Below are 22,785 nucleotides of genomic sequence, written 5' to 3' on the forward strand. Positions count from 1 at the left end.
GGAAGCAGGCACACAGGACAGGAAAGAAACAACACATGGGTACTGGAACTGGTGGGTTTGTGTGGTGCACAGTTCAGATGATCCAGAGGCATGGATTGGAAGGTGGTGACAGGACAGAGGATGGTGAGACTGTGGGGTAGGGAGTGTGGCTGCAATAGGTTAGTAGAGATTGAGCCCAGGAGAATTACAGAAGTTGCAAAGATAACTTGCACCTGCACAGTTAAGAAAAGCTGGTGCTGGGGTAAAAGGATTCTGATGGCAGGAGAAGTGAAGCAGCCACTGAACTCAAGCATGTTGTGTTCAGCAGCATATTCTGGCGGTGAGTCGTCTACACTGCTCTTGGGGCATGGGTGTTTGTGTTGTCCTTGGCGTAAGTTAATTTAAGTTAGATTAACTAGTTTGTAAGCCTATGGACCGATGACCACAGCAGTTTGGTCCCATAGGAACTTACCACAAATTTCCAAATTTACACTGCTCTTGTTCTCAGTTTGGTGTACATTCATTCTGGTAGACAGCTGCCTGCTAGTCATGCCCATACAAAATGCTGTGCAGAAATTGCAGCAGAACTGGTATACAACATGACTACTTTCACAGTTGGCCCAGCCTCTAAAGCGACAGGATAAGCCTGTGACAGAACTAGAGTAGGACCTGTCGAGTAGATGATTTAGGTAGGACTTGCACTGTGGTCTTACACACAGTCTGTGCTGATATTGGACAATGAGGATGTGCTTCTTTGCAGTTGTTATTTGGGGGTGGTGGGAGGATTAGGGGGGTGTGAGGATATGGTGTGGAAAATTTGTTTGGGGACTATATTTGGGGGTGATGTCTATCTGTGAAGGCCTTCCTTTTACCTTCAGCATACTCGGCAAGGGAATTTTCATCACAGGAGATACACCATCCACAAGTGGCCACAGTAAATGTTCAGCCAGCACAGCGTAACTGTACAAATGTGTGTGTGTGTGTGTGTGTGTGTGTGTGTGTGTGTGTGTGTGAGAGAGAGAGAGAGAGAGAGAGAGAGAGAGAGTGGAGTATGTGTGGGTGTTTGTATGTATATGTACTCCAACACATTAAAGGATTTGTCCAAAAGCTAATATAGTTTTCCTTTCTTTTTGTGTGTCTGTTGATTACTCAACACTTCTAGAATTTGTACTCTGTGTGAAAGGGAAAATTCATAATGTGATCTTGTGAATGTGTATACCCCAAGAGACGAACCAGATGATGGTAATTTAGACTGTTTCTATTATCACTTATAGGATGCTTTTAATTAAATACCTAGATATTACTGCAAAATAATACTGACTATACTGTCAAACTGGAAAAGAAAGCAGCATTTACAAATCTTCCCAGTAAGGAAAAAAAGTAAAGGGGATGGAAAATGTCAGAAAAAAGGAAGTAAACTAACCAGAACATATATTGGTATCAAAAACATGTGCATATGATATGAAAAATTTGTGATATTTCAGATGAGCTATTTTTCATTCTGATCTTTACTTAGTGAAAAACTAAAATGAGTACAAAATTTGAAATGCCTGTTAAAGAAAACATTGTTAAAGTAAGGAAATGGAACAAAGAAAAACAAAATGTTGGATCCACATTTAAAAAGTATCAGAACAGGCTGAAACAGAAGTTACAAACAGAGAACAGTACACATAAAGATATAGAACAGAACTCAATTAAAATGCTGTTCTGATAACAGCACATGAAATACTATGGAAACAATAATAAATGGAACTTAAGACTGGAACATACAAAGGAATCTAAACCAGGGTGTTTACAATGGAATACATCTCCAACTGGACATTGTACAATGAAAGAAGGACAGAGCTAGGAAGCATGTTCAGGAGGAAAAAAAGGAAAGATATAAGGAGAAAGATAAAGGACATGGATGAAGAATATGAATAAGAAAGTAGAAAATTTTGAAAAAAGTTATAAGAATTGTTGAACACAGACCTAAAAGAGCAGTGTGTAAGAATAAGAAGAGAAATTTGCTGACAGATGGTCGAACATGGGAAAATGGTGCTTTTTGTAGCACACTGACAATGGCAGACAGTTTACTTGTGAAATTGCAAGCTATGATTGAAGAACTAAGGTCCAAGGCATGAAGTGTCAAATGACAAGTAATTTTAATAAGATTATAGTATTTCTTAAATCAAGTGCAGGCTTTAAAATGATTTAAGGTCATTACAAAAAGATCTTGGTCAACAGGATCATATTGTGATTTTTAGGGGTGCAGGTAATAATCTAGATTGATAGCAGACTTAATATCTTCCTCTGTACAATATTCATAAATGACATAAATTCACTGATTTACCTCATATCAACAAAAATAAAGACATACCTACTTTAGAATACATACCATATGCAGATAGTATTTTTCTACTGAAATGCTGTGTTGCCATGTTCATAAGGCCTTGGCCCAAGCAAAATTGAGGGAATATTAAAAATACTTTTCCTGTTATGGATCCAATATATTGCAGTTCCTGAAAGTAAGAAAAACAAACCACATGTCATGAATGTGCCTAAAATAGAATAGTTATTTTAAGTAAGAGAGTTTGCCAGACATCATCCATCAATATGTTTCTTAAATGCAGCAATATATATTTTCAATAAGTAGTGTAACACATTCTTTTCTCCCAGACAATTTCTGTAGAAAAAATGTGTATTTTATGGTGGGACATTGTGGACCTGGCCTGCTACAGCACATATTGTTTCATTCAGTTCTGATAGGTGGCAGCACTTCATGTGGCCTTCAAAATTGCATCTGTAATGGAGGTGCGTTCAGAGCAGAAAGGTGCCATTAAGTGCCTTTTTCTGAAAAACCAGAGCACCACAGACATTCATCGGTACCTGCAGAATGTCTATGGGGACCTGGCAGTGAACAAAAACATGGTGAGTTGTTGGGTGAGGTGTCTGTCATCATCGCAACAAGGTTGCACAAGCCTGTCTGATCTCTTACACACTGGTTAGCCGCACACAGCTGTGTCTCCTCCAATGTTGGATAATGTAGAATCACTCATTCAAGGTGACTGACAGATAACAATCAAACACCTCACTGCATAACTTGATGTCACTGGAGGCATTGCTGACACACTCATCCACCAGTTGGGATACTCAAAGGTGTGTGCCCCCTGAGTTCCTCACTGCCTAATAGAAGATCATAAAGAACAATGAAGGACTATCTGCAGGCAATTGCTTGCACGTTAAAAGGCTGAATGTAATAATTTTTTGTTGAACATTGTAGCAGGCAATGAAACATGGGTTTATCACTTCAAACCAGAAACAAAACATCAATCCATGGAGTGGTGTCACACCACCTCTCCTCAACAGAAAAAGTTCAAAGACTCAACCTCAGATGGTAAAGCCAGGGTGACAGTCTTCTGGAATGCTGAACGGGTTGTTCTTCACTACAAAAATGCAAATGAACTTCTGCTTTTCCATGACAGTACAAGGCTTCACACAAGTCTGCACCCAGGGGGAGTTCACAAGATTTCATTGGACTCTCCTTCTTCAGCCAGCCTACAGTGTGGATCTTGCACCTTCTGACTTCCATCTGTGTGGCCTAATGAAGAATGCATTCTACAGGAAGCAGTATGTGGATGATGGGGAGGTTACTGATACAAGACACTGGCTCCAGTCTTGACCAGTAGAGAGGTCTCATGCGGGGATACAGGCTGTATTGTGGCGTAAGGCATAAACCTGGATATAAACTATTGTTGACCCCTCATATAAAATATATGTCCCAAGGTGAAAGGTGTTTTGATGTGCACTAGAAGGGACTGTGGCAATAACTGGAGTCTAATCCCCAGGAGTATGTACTGGATGTATACAGTGAGGAAGCAAAAGTCATGGTATAACCCCTAATATCATGTCGGACCTCCTTTTGCCTGGTGTATTGCAGCAACTTGATGGGGCATGGACTCAACAAGTTGCTGGAAGTCCCCTGCGGAAATAATGAGCCATACTGTCTCGAGCTGTCCATAATTGCAAAAGTATTGCCTGTTCAGGTATTTGTACATGAAGTGACCTCTCAATTATGTCCAATAAATATTCGATGGGACACATGTCAGGCAATCTGGGTGGCCAAATCATTCCCTCAAATTGTCCTGAATGTTCTTCAAATCAATTGCAAACAATTGTGCCTTGGTGACAAGGCACATTGCCATCTGAACAAATACCATCACTGATTAGGAACATGAGCCATGAATGGCTGAAAAAAGTCTCCAAGTAGCTGAACACAACCATTTCCAGTCAATTGGATTAGAGGACCCACTCCATTCCACACCATTATGGAGCCACCACCAGCCCGCATGGTGCCTTGTTGAAAACTTGGGTCCAAGGCTTTGAGGGGACTGCGCCACACTTGAACTGTACCATCAGTTCTTACCGAGTGATGCTGGAACTAATCTGATCAAGCCATGATTTTCCAGTCATCTAGGGTCCACCTGATATCGTCATTAGTCATGAGAGGCACTTCAGGTGATGTCATGCTGTTAGCAAAGGCACCCGTTGGTCATCTGCTGCCATAACCCATTCATGCCAAATTTTGCCAAATTGTCCTAACAGATACATTCGTCATACATCCCACATTGATTGCTATGGCTATTCAGTGCAGTGTTGCTTGTCTGTTACCACTGAGAACTCTATGCAACTCTTCCCTCAGTTACTAAATGATGACAGTCAGTCACTGTGTTGTCCGTGGTGAGAGGTAAGTCCTGAAATTTGGTATTCTCAGCACACTCTTGACACTGTGGATCTCAGAATACTGAATTCCTTAATGATTTCTGAAATGGAATGCCCCATAGCTCCAACTGTTGTTCTGCATTCAAAGTCTGTTAATTCCTGCTGTGTGGCCATAACCCAGTAAGAAATCTTTCCAAATGAATCACCTGAGTACAAATGAGTGCTTTGCCAATACACTGCCCTTTTATACCTAGCATACATGATACTACTGCCATCTGTATAGATGCATATCACTATCTCATTACTTTTGTCACCTCAGTGTACCACTGTAATCAGACCTATGATAATTTATGGGGTTACGGTATGGTTGGAATGATAGAACAAAAAGTGGCACACCCACTGTTAGGCTGAAGACTACACTTGATGTGACACCATTATACCTTTGGACTACAATGTAGATCACAGCAGAGGAATACAGGCTAAAAACTAGAAGTGATATCCAGAATACAACAGTAATACAGTGATTGTGGTAAACATAGAAATGGTAGGGAAAATTCTGACTGACTAAGGAATAACTTCCAGCTGCTTCATTAAATCTTTCAAGGTAACAATTGGAAGTAGGGAAGCAGTGCGAGAACAAATCACAATACCATTCAGGAAACATAGTCTGGTTTAGTGACAGGATTGTGCACAGAGGAGAAACTCCATAGGTAATACAAGGATAATGGCATCTACTTTCATTCAGACAGCCAAGCAGCTCTGAAATCTCTATCAGCCCCTACAACTAGATCAAAGATCAATGCAGAATGCCATGATGCCCTTGTGAAGCTAGAGCAAACCAACAGGGTAAAACTCCTGTTGGTCCCTGACAATGAATAAGCTGATAGGCTGATCGGGACAGGTGCAATGACTTCAATTGTTGGACTGAAACATGTCATAATGGTCACCAAGGTGGTGTCAAAAGTAAAACTATGTGGCTGAATTACAAGGCAGCACACAGAATACTGGACTAAGATTGAAAACAAAAATACGACAAACTGATGAGGCTGGAATGGGATAACTGAGGATGGAGCCCACAGTGATAATCAGGCCAGAGCCACAGTCACAGCCCGCCATTGCTGGTCACTGAACTGTATGATCATAGGCCTCATGTACCAACACCCAGGCCTTGCAACAGCTCGTCTTTCCTTTGTTCCAAATTAATTGGCATGATTAGAAACCCAACCACTACCCCAAAGTCAGCAAGCAGCAGCAGCAGCATTTAAACCCCACCAAACCAGCCCATTGTGTTAAAACAGTTGGTTAGGAAGTGACATGCAGCCTCTGTTGTTCAGTATCAGGTCAATATCATGGCCATCTCTACCATCAACAGGCTCTGAACCTTGGTCTGCTGCCTGAGCATCCAAGCACTGGGATACTCTATTGTCTTCTTGGGACTATGGTATGGGAGTCAATCCATTACCACCCCTGCCAAGGTATCAATGAGGAATTTTTAGACCCTACACCACTGGATATGGTGGAGCATCACATGTTCAATGCACAGCAGCTGTGCCTGGTTGGCACTACATGGACCGGGAAACATGAAACAGTTCCATTACACATCTGTGGCAGTGGTGTCGGAGGTCGGTACACCGGGTGATGCTGAACGACATATTTATTTTGATCAGCTTCAAGGTTGAATGTTTCCGTGCACTGGGTCACATCTCATAGTTTGTTGGGTATGTTGATGGAAAGAGTATTACACCAGCCCGTACAGAGAGCATGTCTGGCTAAGGCATGGGAAACCTTCAGTAATTTCTTAAGGATATGCTGGAATATGCATAAGGTTTTATTGTAAATATGAATTGCCTAGATTAATTGCTTTAGGATGAGCAAGGACAATACAGTAACATGTATATTAATAATTAATGATAGATATCATGTAGGATTTAAGTTTACAGCTAATACAAAAATTTTTGGAGAGGTAAACTGGAAAATGTGACCCTACAGAAAGAAGTTAAGGTTTACCCATTAAGGCTGGTTTAAGCTATGGTACAGTGCTGATAAATTAGAACACGAATAAACAGTGACATTGTTATTGCTTGGTTAGGTTTCACTGTCTTGACATCACACAGCATTTACTCAACGCAGGTAAAGCAATGAAATACCACAAGGATGCAAGATGGTTATCAGAAGTGATGCCATCAATTAAACTGTTCCAGATCCCTCAAGAAGCAATGTCCATGATAGCAGTACACCCACCAACAATGGCCAACCAAGCAAAAGAAGCTACATAGTGGGAAACACTATTACATGTTGCAAGGTATGTGAACATAGAGGAATTAAAGTGATTCTTCTGTTATATATGACACAGGTGGGGCTGATCTAGGGTCTGTAGTTGGGGAAGAATTAAGGACAGCACAGTGGGGCTCGTATAGCACCTGTAGCTTGGAAAATTACAGTGTTACTGCACAGCATGTGTGGGGCTGGTATAGTGCCTGTAGCTAGATCAGTGTTATTGTTGGATAAATCTCTCAGCTTGAGAGGAATTAAAAGAGAGTTAATAGAGAGTGAAAAGAGCAATAGGTTACAGGAGTTTGGATAGATTCCCCAGTCATGATGTCTTGAGACCATGACCAAAGCAAGGTTACCATGGATCTCCTACTGTTATAAATAAACTTTTCTGAATTGGTAAAATATAAGAATGGAGAGCAAAAGGATGGTACACAAATGGCAGGTCACAGTTCATGCAGACCACTATCGCCTAACAGTGGGGCACTGTATGAACTGTTCTATATGCACAGGTCAGTTCTGTTGCCAATAGAGTTTAGCCCACAGTCACAGTACATGTATTCTCCTTGTAGTTATTAATGATAAGTAGTAAGTTATTAGCATCAACTTGTAAAAGGTAATACAGGGAGGAACAGATGAGCAAATCAGATTGTAATGCTAGGAAGCCATCCTAAAACCTGCTCCTACCCACATAGTGGAGTAAAAAACCGCTCAGCAATGAGAAACAATCTGACTAAGACAGAATTAACCACAAAAAAAAAAAAAAAAAAAAAAAAATAATCTTTGAAGCCAAGGCTAGTGTGGTCACAAAAAGAAGTGTAGATAGTGAAAAAGGACTAAGTTATGTTACAAATGTAATGTGTAAATACTTGTAAACAAATTAGTGCCCATTTACAGCAAGATTTTCAACAGAAATTCAAGGACAGATTTTAGGATGCGGGGGATTCTAACAAGATAAATTGTCACAGTATTTAGAGCCAACTATTGAGTGCTGAGTGATAATGAAGCCACAGCCACAATCAGCCAATGTAGATCACTGAGCTGCATGATCAGCAATTCCAAAACACCTGTATTCTCAGACCTCACATGCTGATGCCTGAGCCAGTATCCACAAAGTACTACAGCCCAACCCACAGCTGGTTGCGACAACTGGTCACTGCCTCTGTTCCAGATCATTCAGTGTGACACACAAACCCAGCCTCTGCCCCACAATCAGCAATCACGCAGCAGCGGCAAAAGTATTTAAACCTGATCAAACCATCTCGACATGGTTCAACAATGTGACAAGCAGCCAGTGTTGTTCAGATATCAATGTCACTGTGATCTCTACCATCACTAGGCTCTGAACTTCTGCCCATTGCCTGAATATACAGGTGCTCTGGCACTCTACTGTCTTCTCAGGACTAAGGAGTGGGGGTCCAGCCATCCCTGCCCACCTAAGTATCAACGAGGAACTTCCGTGTACTACACCAGTGGGTGTGGCACTGCGTAATATTTTCAGTGCAGAGCCGCTATGCCTGGTCAGTGCAACATGGGCCAGCAAAAGCAAACCCTTCCCCTTATCCAGCAACCACGGTGGTGGCACTTGATCTCAGAGAATTACTGCCTACATCCATCCACCCTGTATCCTGTTTTAAAGCTAAAGCCATATTTCAGGAGAAGTTCTGTAATCCAAGGCTTTAAGAGGAGACTGGTAAGCCTGATGTCTGGCTGTAGGAATTTTAAGAAAGACCTTCACACAATGGATATCAAGAAAGAAGCCCTTAAGTGCAGACTATGTTGTGAGGGGAATGAAGCAACACCACATTCATCTTCTAATGGTTCACACTGGAAGTCAAAAGACACAGAATATTCAGGTAATTAACTCCTTAAGAAATTGTGTGTCATAAAGAACTAGTAAATGGTCTCTTACTATTCTTTAAGAGTACTGGCTCATTTTACTAAAATTACAGGGAAATAAACTACACAATAAACTCAGTCTTGGTGCAGGCAATAGTGGGCTAGTACCACTATTGTTTTGTCTCCATGTGAAACTCATTTATTCAATTAATCAATCAACACAGAAACCAAATACTGCACAGCTTTAAGTAATTTTATGAACATAAACACTCAATAAATTGCTGCAGAGTCTGAATTTCACAAAATTATCTGCAATAGAGTCTTGAAGGTGTAATTTGTAACAGTCAGGATTATCTGAAGCATGGAAGCACATGGATCTCTGTTGATGAAAACGCAGATGCAACATGATCATGAAAGTGTTGCAGTGGACTTGATGCGAAGAAGGCATGCAGAAAATCTCTTTTCTTTGATAATAAACTATTTCAGTACAGAAAATTTTTTGCTTCTTACTGTTTTATGGGCAAAAAGGGAATGGCATGGCAATTTATTGTTATTTTGGACTGAAATTGTTCTGTATTGTGTCAAACAAACTTCCCTGCAATGGGCAGGTGTGAACTATCCCTTCAATATATCTTTTGGTCAGCTTTAATCCTCAGTGGTATCCCTTCGTCTTGCACTCTTCCATCTCCCCACACAAACCCTCTGTCCATATCCTTGTTGTTAACATGATTCAATTTAATCTGTGTAAGCTTTCTTTCATCCCTATCCTGTCCCCTTGCTGTCCTGCTCTCCTTTTCTGTTGTATTTTATTGTATTATTGTATTTTTACTAGTCCTGTTGTCTACAAAAACAGTTTATAAATGACAGTGGACTATTTAACTTATATGTATACAACAGACAGACACACAGTAAAGGACAAATACCAGAGTTACAATTTCCCCACATGACCAAAGATTCAAGGTGAGAGTGGAAGTAGGCATGACATTCACTCTTTACTCTTTTTGAATTGAATTTTATTTGGTCCTGTAAGATTACATTGTGTACAGTAAATGTACGTGTAACATAGGACATGTGAAAGTAGTAACATTCATTATCACTTATTTTTCTACCCCTTTAGCTTACATTTTTACATAATTGGTAATGAATAACAATATATACAAATTTAATGGCTTAAGTATTCTGCAACACTGTAAAACTCTTTTGCAATGAGATAGTCTTTCAGTTTCTTTGGAAAGTAATTGTCAAGTACACTATCTTGCAGGTTTTTAGCCAGACTTCTTAGTAGTCTGATACCAGAGTACTGGGGTCCTTTTTCTAGCATTGCCAGTCGGTGGGGTATGCTCCGTACTTCCTTCTTGTATTGTGGGTGTGTACACTAGCATTTGTAATCCAGTCCTCACTACCTTTTGTGATGTACATTATTGTTTTGTATATATGCAATGATAAAGTTGATACCTAACTCTTTAAACAGTTTCTGCACATTTCAGAGGTCTTTCTTCTTAAAATGGTCCTAATTGCTTTTTTTTGTAATGTGAACACTCATTTTGTGTCTCTCTCTCTCTCTCTCTCTCTCTCTCTCCCCCCCCCCCCCCCCCCCCCCTCCCCACACACACACACACACAGTCACTCCATACTGTAAGTATGGTTCGAAAAGTCCACGATACACTGTACACAGAAGGTACTTGTCTGAATACTGTGGTAGATGCACCATTAAGAATATGACAGAGCTCAGTTTCTTACAGACATTATTAATATGTTTTTTCCATTCAGTTCCTTATCCACAAGAATACCTAAGAATCTAGCAGATTCTGCTTCTTCCAGCCTTGTTCCATCAACCTCTAAATCCATGTCTACAGCCTTCTCCTTGTGTTTAAACACTGCATACATAGTCTTTTTTTAGATTTATAACTAGTTCATTTTCCAACAGCCATTGAGCTGTGACATTTGCAGATATGTATGCTCTTCTCTCAAGCTGTTCCATATTTTGGTCACTATTTAGTATTGTCATGTCATCAGCCTACAGCATTTTCTTTTCTTCCTCCTCAACACCTATATCATTAACAAACACATTAAGTAACAATTGCCCCATTACTGAACCCTGCACTCCATAGTTGATGGGTTTGGTTTCTGATTGGTATGAGTTTCCTAATGATACATACTGCTTGCAGTTGCACAAGTATGATTTTATCCATTCACCTGGTTGCCCTCGAATGCCATAGTTGCCTAATTTTTGTATCAGCATGTCATGGTCAATGGTGTCAAATGCTTTTGAAAGATCCAGAAACATTGCAGCGACAAGACAACCTTTTTTTCATCTAAGGACTGTAAAATTTATTCTGTTAGACTGGCAACTGCCGATTCTGTAGATTTACCCTTTCTGAAACCATGTTGTGAGGGTATGGGAATGTTATGTTTGTCCAAATAATTAACTATTCTGGTATACATAAGCATTTCTAGGATTTTCGAGAAACCTGATATACAGCAGCATTTTAGTGAACAATGAAGGTAAGCAGGTCTTGCTGAATTTTGCACTAAGAAAATCTATATGATTAATTCATTTTACACTGGGGGACATGAGAGAAGCCTCCACGAAGGGTGTGTCCTGACAACTAAGCCTTACACATCCGGGTGTCCCCTGGATATCTAGTTATACCTAGACGGCTGATTCTCTCACACCAGAAGCAAACAAACATGCGAGTAAATAAACGGTCCTTATCAGAGCCAACTTTAACTATCATATCTATAAATATTGAAGGCATATCATCAGCCAAAGAACATCTGTTATCCAACCTATGCCGGGACAAAAAATGCGACGTCCTGTGTATATAAGAGACGCATAGAGATGAGCGACAGAGATGACCAAAAGTACCGGGCATGAAACTAGCTGCAGAAACACCGCACTCTCAGTATGGAAATGCTATATTTGTAAGACCAGGGCTTCAGATAATCAGTGCTCACTACACCGTAGAAAATAACATCAAAGTCATCTCAGTGGAGCTGAGTAACTGCATGATTACCTCTGTGTACAAGCCCCCTTCAGCTGCATTTTCCTTCACACCACCCAGGAACTTCCATAACAGCAAGACATCTGTAGTAATCGGTGACTTTAACAGCCATAGTCATTTGTGGGGATACTCTGAAGATGACGAAAATGGGGAGGCAGTCCTCTCCTGGGCTGAATCCTGCCAGTTATCTCTTATACATGACAGCAAGCTACCCCCTTCCTTCAACAGTGGCAGGTGGCAACGTGGATTTAACCCTGACCTCCTCTTTGTGAGTGAAGACATCACACAGCTTTGCTCCAAATCAGTGTGCTCGCCCATACCAAAGACGCAACACAGGCCACTACTGTGTCAAGTTCTTCCAGCAATAAGGCCACAGGAGGTGAATTTCAAACGGAGATACAATTTCAAGAAAGCTGATTGGAAAAAAAATTTGCTAAGATGCTGGACAAGGAGATTAAGTCTGTGCAACCTATTCCTGAAGAGTATGACAGCTTTGTTCAAACTGTCAAACATTGCTCCCGGGCATCAATTCCAAGAGGGTGTAGGACAATGCATCTGCAGGGTGTGACACCTGAAACAGCTGCTCTGCTGGACGGATATTATCGACTATATGAAGAAAACCCTTATAGCAAGGAGACTTATCTGGCTGCGTAAAATACTCTCTCCTCAATCTCTGAGGCAAAGAGAGAACAATGGATTAAACTGATGACAGAATGTGAGATGAGTAGAAGTAGTCAAAAGGCCTGGAGATTGTTACGACACCTTAACAATGATCCCTCCCAATCTAATACGCATACAAATGTGAAGGCAGACCAGATCACACACCCAGCTTTTGAAAAATGGTAAACCTGACCATACCAGTAAAATCGGGAGACGAACCCTGGAAAGGGAGCCTGAACAAGAGGGAAACACTCTGTCTCGACCATCCAGTTTGAATGAGCTTGACTCAGCTCTAAATAAGTGCAAAGTTGGAAAAGCAGCAGGGGTAGATGACATAAGAAGTGAACAGATCAAGAACTTTGGTCCAGGCGCAAAGTGCTGGCTACTTGAGCTAATGAATAATTGTGTCAAGAGCGGCAAGATACCAAAATTTTGGAGGAAAGCAAAAATTATAGCTATACATAAACCAGGGAAAGACCGGGATGACCCCAAAAGCTATAGGCCAATCTCCCTCCTATGCCACCTGTATAAGGTATTGTAAAGGTTGATCCTCCAAAGAATTACAGATATGATAGAACCATTACTGATCCCTCAACAGGCAGGATTCAGACAAGGGAAGAGCTGCACAGCACAGGTGTTGAATTTCACACAGCATATAGAGGACGGCGTCCAAAGGCGGCAGATAACAGGAGTGGTGTTTATAGATCTTTCAGCTGCCAACGACACTGTCAACCACAGACTCTTGTTGTTGAAGCTATACAACCTCACCAAGGACTACAAACTAACCTGTCTAATTAGAAATCTTCTGCAGAACCAAAGATATTTTGTGGAATATCAAGGACAAAGAAGCAGATGGAGGCAGCAGAAAAATGGGCTGCCGCAGGGCAGTGTACTGGCACCCACCCTCTACAATATATACACTAATGACCAGCCATTACCAGAAGGAACACAAAGCTTCATATATGCAGATGACCGAGCAATCACAGCACAAGATCACAGCTTTGAGAGGGTGGAGCGGAAGCTAACTGATGCTCTGAAAGAATTAATTGCCTATTACAGGGACAATCAATTGAAACCAAATCCTTTTAAGACCCAGACCTGGGCTTTCCACCTCCGAAACAGACAGGCTGGTAGAACCTTGCAGATAGATTGGGAAGGAACCTCTTTAGAACACTGCAAGACTCCAAAATACCTCGGAGTCCCTCTGGACCATGCTCTTACATATAAGGAACACTGCTTAAAAACAAAGCAAAACGTGGCTGCCAGGAACAATGTGGTTAGGAAGCTGACTGGAACAACATGGGGAGCACAGCCAGACACAGTGCGCACATCCGCATTAGCCCTCTGCTACTCTGCAGCTGAGTACGCTTGCCCAGTATGGTGCAGATCTACACATACAAAGAAAGTTGATGTTGCTCTGAATGAGACATGTCGTATCACTACGGGTTGTCTAAGAGCCACACCTGTAGAAAAACTATACTGCTTATCCGGCATAGCCCCCCCGGACATCCGAAGAGATACAGCAGCACGGAGTGAAATGAAGAAGGCATTAACATCCGAAGCCCACCCACTACATGGCCACCAACCGGCACAGCAAAGACTTGTGTCTAGAAAGAGCTTCCTTCACAGTACAGAACCACTCGCTGACACTCCACATCAACACCGGGAGAAGAGATGGCAGGTCAGATGCCAGCATCTGGAGGAGTGGCTCATCCCGCAAGAAGTTCTTCCCCCAGGCCACACAGAGAAATGGTCCACATGGAAATCACTCAACCGCCTGCGTTCTTCTGTCACAAGATCCAAGAGTAATCTGGAGAGGTGGGGCTTTCAGGTGGACTCTCTCCAGTGTGACTGCGGAGCTGCCGTGCAGACATCAACACATCTACTACAATGCACATTACCTCCAACTGTGTGCACCATGGAGGACCTCGTAAACGCTACACAAAGTGCACTGGACGTTGCAAATTTTTGGGCATCCACTTCATAGATTAAAATTACTTTATGTTTGACAACATAATCTGTGTCTAATCATTTATTTTATTCTTGATTAGTTTAATTTATAAACCATAATGTATGTATGTATGTATGTAGTAATGTATCTAATATTGTTTTTAGTTTGGTTCTGACACGATAAATAATTTTACACTACTTTTCAGTCTGTTGTTGATAAGGGGAATGGGATGTATAGTCTTAGACATAAAACCTGGCCGCGAGATAGCTGCAGCAAAAAAATGGTTCAAATGGCTCTGAGCACTATGGGACTTAACTACTGAGGTCATCAGTCCCCTAGAGCTCAGAACTACTTAAACCTAACTAACCTAAGGACATCACACACATCCATGCCCGAGGCAGGATTCGAACCTGCGACCGTAGCGGTCGCGCAGTTCCAGACTGAAGCGCTTAGAACCGCTCGGCCACACTGGCCGGCTAGCTACAGCACAGACCAAGTCAGAGTCACTCATATATGGCAGCGATCGAGCGAGGTGGCGCAGTGGTTAGCACACTGGACTTGCATTCGGAAGGACGACGGTTTAATCCCGCGTCCACCCATCCTGATTTAGGTTCTCCGTGATTTCCCTAAACCGATCCAGGCAAATGCCGGGATGGTTCCTTTGAAAGGGCATGGCCGACTTCCTTCCCTAATCCTATGAGACCAATAACCTCGCTGTTTGGTCTCTTCCCCCAAACAACCAATCAACCATATATGGCGGCCATTATAACCGGGAGCTCCTCAGAATCTTAAGTCTCCACATATGCACAATCTAGCAATGCTGTAGGATGCAGAAGTGTATGGAGGGGGTGCTGTGACTCTTCAAGAGATGTTACAGAGTTGCATCTGCTCATGGTCTCATGGTAAGTCACATAATGTAGATACAAAGTCTCAGGTTTGAGTCCACCCTATTCCTTATGTTTTTAAATTGCATTTTGGTTGACTACTAAAGTTATAGGTTTGATGGAACTTCAAAGATAATTTGCTTCACCTTCTAACCCGACCGTAACAGTGAAAACTTCCAGAAACTATTCCACCAAAGAGCTTGTGGCTGTTTCAAGATCTTAACAATTTATGCTTCTCACTCTACAGTGGCCACCATCCACCAGCAATTGGCCACACACTACCTACTGCCTAATGTCAAGCGCCATCTGCCAAGTGAACGTGGTACGGGACTATGAGTGTATTTATCAACTGTCATTTTCTTATTTGAATTTCTGGTATTTATCATTCAGTTACATATTAGATTTTCCTTGCTTCAAATTTATGAATGTTATTCAAGAGTTGCAAGATAGATTTGAATGTGGAAAAATGTCTAACATTTGTAACATATTATTTGCTTTGCATTTAATAGGGGAGTGAAGGCACCAGAAGCAACTTGGAACCTTTGTAATGTGTGTGGGGTGAGAAACTTTGGGAAAAGTATGTCAAAAAAGGATTTTATTGTTTAAAGGAAGATCATTCTGGCAAGAATGATTCTCCACATTCAGGAAGTCTTGATAGCAGAAATATGTGATGAACTACAATCATTCAAGTGTCATGCATATTTGCGTTCAGTGGGCAAGGTTCAGAAGTTGAGAGTAGGAATACTGCATGCCCTAATTCAAAGCAACAGAAATCAAAGGGGTGACTGTTACTGCAGTTTTGCTTGAATGTCATCAGTTTGTTCATTGATCATTACCCTGCACTATTGTTACTGGTGACAAGTTATGATGCCTTTATGTTAACTTTTGAGGAATAAATTAATGGATCAGCCCCAACAAAAGGCATATACAGTGTGATTATAATTCAAGTGAAACTTTTAAAACGCTGTAGAAATAACACCACTGGTCAGGGTGATGTCAAATTGCAACCGAATATTATCAGAGAAGAAGGGGGAAAACATACGGCAGAAGAAAAAAAAAAGTGTGAAAATTGATCAATAGGTGGTGCTGTGTGTGTCAGAATATGTAAAGGAAAATGCCTGTCATGCGCATAACCCACTGAAGCCGGGTACATGGATTTTCCTCCTTTTGCATGTATGACATTTGCCATGACTGTCTCAATGCAGGATCACGCTCTGCTTGTAAAGCTGCATTACAAGTATGATGAGTGTGCACACTTCACTCTGCAGGAGTTCTGGGCACTTAAGGGTTTGAAAAAAAGGTATTGGTCTGATGACTGCCATGGATCTGGAGAAAATGATTCAGAAATTCAAAAAGACGAATTCATTTGGCGTGCAACCTGGTAGAGGGAGGAAACATATTGATTCAGTGTCAGTGGAAGCAGTGGCCACAACAATACTGGAGGAGACAAGTGGTGGTGTGCAAACATGAGGTGCATGGAGAATTGCCTGAACATTGGATGTACCCATGAGCACAGTGCGTAAAATCCTAGAAAACATTCTTCTTTGATCCATTCAAAATTACCCATGTGTACAAGTTGCTTCATGATGACCTGCCAGCAAGAGAGACCTTTGCTTCAGAATTTCTTGCTCGTATGGAAATGGACAATGATTGGCCCTGGAAGATTTTGTGGACAGATGGACCCCACTTCCATCTGACAGGATATATCAACACACACAATTGTTGAATATGGGCAACAGAAAATACACACACAAATAAACGAGTACCACTTCATCCTGAAAAGGTCACTGTGTGGTGTGGGTTTACGGCATCATTTATCATAGGGCCATATTTTTTCGAAGAGACAGGTCCTTCGGTCTTGTTACCTTACCGTCACTGGTAAGTGCTACGAGTGTCTTTTGCACAACCACATTATTCCAGCTCTCCAATAGCATGGATGTATGGCTGGGATAATTTTTATGCAAGATAGCGCACCTCCGCACATTGCAAATCCAGTTAAGCAGCTCCTGAAGCGCCATTTCAGTATTGTTGGAATTCTCAGCTGCCGTTTCCCTACAGCCTGCCCGTCCCAATCACCTGATCTTAATCTGTGTGACTTCTGGTGGTGGGGCTATCTGAAAGATGTTGTGTTCAGTATTCCAATTGCAAACTTAGCTGCACTGAAGGCATGGTTTGCGCAACACATTCTGAATGTGACCCTGGAAACACTTCGGTCAGTTGTGGAACATACTATTTCTCGATTTCAACTTGTTGCAGAAAACAGTGGACAGCATACTGAACATGTTTCTTACCAGTCACATGGAAATTAATAATCCAATTTGATTTTGATTGATGCTTTTTATGCATTTTTTGGCCTCAGGACAATTAAAAACCAATGTGATTGATGAAACTTCCTGGCAGATTAAAACTGTGTGCCCGACCGAGACTCGAACTCAGGACTTCTGCCTTTCGCGGGCAAGTGCTCTACCATCTGAGCTACCGAAGCACGACTCACGCCCGGTACTCACAGCTTTACTTCTCCCAGTACCTCCTCTCCTACCTTCCAAACTTTACAGAAGCTCTCCTGCGGAGCTTCTGTAAGGTTTGGAAGGTAGAAGACGAGGTACTGGCAGAAGTAAAGCTGTGAGCACCCGGCGTGAGTCGTGCTTCAGTAGCTCAGATGGTAGAGCACTTGCCCGCAAAAGGCAAAGGTCCCGAGTTCGAGTCTCGGTCGGGCACACAGTTTTAATCTGCCAGGAAGTTTCATATCAGCGCACACTCTGCTGCAGAGTGAAAATCTCATTCTTGAATGTGATTGATGCTTTTTATGTGGTTTTTGGCATCAGGACAATTAAAAACCAATGTGATTTATGCAGTTTTTGGCTTCAGGATAAGTAAAAACCAATGTGAGTGATGCTTTGTATGTGGCTTTTGGCCTCAGGACAATTAAAAATTGATTTTGCCCATCCAATGTGGTATGACCTTGCCATTGTGGATGGGCTTACATAACTAACAGTAACACCTGTACACCCATGCACACCGAGTAGTACAGTTTTTTTAACGTGAAATGTACACCTTAGGTATTGTATGACTCATTTGTCATTAGTAGTCGACCACTATTAAATTATGATGCTTACAGCGCGCCATCTATTACTACATTTTGTAACTATTTCTTTTTCTTCTGCCATATGTTTCCTTCCTTCTCTGATAATACTCCGTTGCAATTTGATGTTATTCGACCACTTGTGTTATTTCTACAGTGGTTTGAAAGTTTAACTCAATTATAATCACCCTGGACTTAAGCAAAGGGTAATGAGAGCATAATATTTTGCGTATGGTGCCTCAAAAAGAGTATTGTGCACTATGAACTCCCCAGGATTGTGTCCATCGCAGCTGGTATTTGTCGCCAACAATCTGAGATGCTTTTAGGCCACCACTGACAAATATGCAGCACCTGTTGCTGCTAAACAATAACACACTCAGTTGATTTCAAAAATAAAACAATCCAAGGGGTTGTTTGGGAAGATATCCCACAAGCACTTACAGTTCTGATCTTATGCCCTTGAATGTTTACCTTTCCCTCTCCTTAATGAACAACAGCCAAGAAAATATGTTTCTAGATGAAAATGCACTTCAAACCTGGTTTGGTGACATCTTTACCTCAGAACCAGTCAGTTTTTAAATGTGTGGAATTGGTAAACTATCTGAGCACTGTCAGACTATTTTAGATAATGTGAGAGAATGTAATGTTGAAGATTCATTTCTCTCGGACGTTTACTGATGTGTTCAACAAACTAATGTAAAACAGTATTAAAATGTGCATTGTACTAATACAAATGAAATACAATATACCACAATAACCTTACAATGAAAGTTTATTTTAATAAAACATATGGTATCTGTAACTTGGGATGAATTAGTGGACTTTGAAATGGTCTATGTGTACTTGCTGTCCTAGGTCACTCCCAACTAGAATGAAAATGTTGCATTTTCAGTCTGACTGCCTGTAGGTCTGTCACAAAATGGCTATAAGTCTGGCCTTTGGCAAAACTGGAACCACAATCCAAAGCAGACTTCATTTTAAGTTATCACAGAGCTAGTAAAGCCTTGTGGTATTTCCCTCTCCATTAGTGCCCCAGTGGTGGACAGGATGGATAAATCACAATGTAAAAGATGATATAGTTGCAATTTTCAAGTGGAATAACTTTCCTGGATGTAAAACCATAAATTGATAACCTTATTTCACACCTTATGTGAATATCACTCAGATTATTCAATGGAAACGATACAAATGAATTTGGAAGGATAATTCTATGCTTATCCAGGAAGTAACTCTTTGCTCACAGAGTTGCCAAACACATCCTGCTTTGTTAACAATATTCACTTATAATACTAGCAGAAAGAATACCAGCTGATGTGTTCCTGGAATGGCTTGGGAAGTGACCACAGCTGGTGTCTCGAAGACAGGTACTGAGGGCCACAATCCCCAAAAGATATGTCAATGAGTCTTGCTCACATTTTGCTAACTATTTTTAACAAATAGAGTGTAGTTACTAATAACTCAGATGCACTGACTGCAAATTAAACACAATAAATCAATAAATGTCACAATTATTTGTGTTTGTCAGTCTTAAGCCTATTGAAAACTAAAAAGGTCATTCACCAGACGTGATTAACATTTTTGAAGCATCTCCAGAGGTTATATTGTAAACATCAGGAGTAGGCAGCGCATCTTTTGATTATGTCCCGTAAATGTTTGAGAGGATACATGTCAGGCCATCTGGGTGGCTAAGTCATTCTCTCGAATTGTCCAGAACGTGTTGACATGGTGCTTAGTGATCCATAAAAATTCCATCGGTACTTGGAAATGTGAAGTCCGTGAATGGCTGCAAATGGTCTCCAAGAAGCTGAACATTACCATTTCCAGTCAATGATCAGTTCAGCTGGGCCAGATGACCCAGTCCATTCCATGTAAACACAGCCCACACCATTATGGACACAGTGCTTTTTTTGGTGACAATCTGGATCCACGACTTTGTGGGGCCTGCACCACACGCGAACCCTACCACCAGCTCTTACCAATTGCTACTCACCTGATCAGGCCATGGTTTTCCAGTCATCTAGGGTCTAACTGATATGGTGATAAGCCACAAGAGGCACTTCAGGCGAGGTCATGCTGTTAGCAAAGGCACTCGCATCGGTCATCTGCTGCCATAAACCATTAATGCCAAATTCTGCTGAACTGTCTTAATGGACACATTTGTTGCACTCCCACATTGGTTTCTGTGGTTGTTTCACACAATGCTGCTTGTCTGGTAGCACTGGTAACTCTATGCAATTCTGCATAAGGTCACTGAGTGAAGGTCATCAGCCACTGCATGGTCCAAGGAGACAGGCAATGCCTGAAATTTGACATTCTCGGCAAGCTCTTCACATTTCAGATCTCAGAATACTGAATTCTGTAATGATTTACAAAATGGAATGTCCTGTTCTTCTAGCTCCAACTGCCATTTCATGTTCGAAGTCTGTTAATTCCCATCATGCGGACGTAATCACATCATAAAAATTTTCACATGAATGGAACCAAATAATAGCTCCACCAACACAATGCCCTTTTACACCCTGTGTGCGTGATACTAGAGCCATTTGTATTCATGCATATTGCTATTCCATTACTTTTGTCACCCCAGGATATATCCGCTGCTGACGTGTTGTCAATAAAAGTGAAAAGTGCCTATGGTGAAAAACTTTTCAATTGGCAGTTCACTTTAGACTGAGCACACCCAAAATAATGACAGGTTCACTAAATTGAGTGTGGTGCTGAGATTCTGTGCGGTACCTGCACTGAATTTTATTACTTTAGCCCCTGATGTTTTCATATTAAAAATTGGTCTAGGCTACAACAGCATCTGTAAGAGAATTGCCAAGTTGTAATGTGATGGCACAAATGGGCAGATGGTGGTAGAATTTGCCGAGACTATCCATTGCAGTAGGAGGGGGCCATGTCACAGTTGTCAGAATGATTTTCGCTTATAACTTTCAGTTCCATAGTTTCTCGACTAGGGTCCCTCACTTCAAATTCATACAATTACTTTTCTCCATCAACCTGAAAATTTGTACCATGATCACGGAATTATGTACATCCACTATCATATGTTATGAGACATCCGCAGCAGGTGCGGTGGACGGGAAGAGGTGCATGAACAATGGTGTGGTAGACTGTAACACCTGTTTCTCGCCTCCACAATGGGGTAACAGTCTGCAGCAAAGGAAACAGAGCATTTTGCTGCAATTAACTGGCATATAATTAGTCTGTTGTGTGTGGGTGCAGGGGGTGTTGATGCTATTTACCCAGTGTTGAGCAATGCCTTAAGAGGCAGAAATTAAGTCTGTGCTATAATCTAACACAGTGGCAGTTTGGCATTATGAATCAGCAGCATATGGATAGTCTCAGCAACTTCTACAACTGTCTACCCTGCTATGCCATTCCATTACAACTTGATAATTCACACCTGAATATGATAGTGGCATAGAGGTGCCATTCATGTGAAAACAACAGGGGGTAAATTAATAATAATGGTCTGCGCAGACACTTCGTAGAATCTCAGCACCACACACAACTTGGTGAGTGAGTTTTTATTTTGGGTTCTCTCTGTCTTAAGTGTACTGCAAGTTGAAAAGCTCTTTAATATAGACGCTTTTCACTTTTATTGACAAAGTGTCAGCAGTGGTAATATTGTAATCATTATAAGTAGTTTATTTTTGTCAATCTTTTGGTATTTGTAGACTTAATGGTGGTTTCACTTAAGGATGACTTATTCTAGACATAACTGTCAGTGTTCTGTGTTTATTGTCCCACATTCTGGTGACAACTGCTTCTTCTTTCATGATAGCTAGTTTAATTTTCTTTACTCATTTTGGAGACCACTTTTTCAGACATGGCATATGTTTTCTGTTCACAGTAGACAACTTTATTTGAAACTCTGTGTTGTTCATAGCACACAAATTATCTCTGTGGATATTCATGTTTTGATGTCAATACTGCACTGTATTCCTCTGTTTTGGGGATAGTGGTAATGACAACATTCTAATGAAAAATATTTTCAAAGTGTACAATGATCAAACAACATGTTGCCTACTCATAATGTTTATTGTATAGCCATTGGAAAGCTCCAAAAATGTGAATTCTGTTTTGTGAATGAGCTTTTTAGTATTCAGTGCAAGGGAGACAGAGAAATGGAATAAATGTTACAGTTATTGATTTATTTATTTAATTAGATAGATAAAAAATCTAGTCACCAAACGGTGGCATAATACACACATAAAAGACTGTTGTGATTGGCAAGCTTTCGGAGCCAGTGGCTCCTTCTTCAGGAAGAAGGGCTGAAATGGAAGGAAGAAGGATGAAGGAAAAGGGCTGGAAAGGTCTAGGAAAAGAGGTAGATTTTGGGGAAAGTCACCCAGAACTGTGGGTCAGGGGAGACTTACTGATTGTTGGGGACTGCATCGGATGAGG

At 41.2% G+C, this 22,785-nt stretch overlaps 1 protein-coding gene across 2 annotated transcripts in view; it reads right to left on the bottom strand.

Annotated features, from left to right (window-relative positions):
• LOC126161767 (ATP-binding cassette sub-family A member 7-like) overlaps window positions 1–22,785 on the bottom strand; it is a 601,933-nt gene that overhangs the window by 85,082 nt on the left and 494,066 nt on the right. For both annotated transcript variants that reach the window (XM_049917824.1, XM_049917823.1), the window contains exon 38: window positions 2,357–2,480. In XM_049917824.1, coding sequence (XP_049773781.1) covers window positions 2,357–2,480 — 124 coding nt within the window. The remainder of the gene's footprint in view (window positions 1–2,356; window positions 2,481–22,785) is intronic.

Source organism: Schistocerca cancellata, chromosome 2 (assembly GCF_023864275.1).
Source record: "Schistocerca cancellata isolate TAMUIC-IGC-003103 chromosome 2, iqSchCanc2.1, whole genome shotgun sequence".
Classification (NCBI taxonomy): Eukaryota; Metazoa; Arthropoda; class Insecta; order Orthoptera; family Acrididae; genus Schistocerca; species Schistocerca cancellata.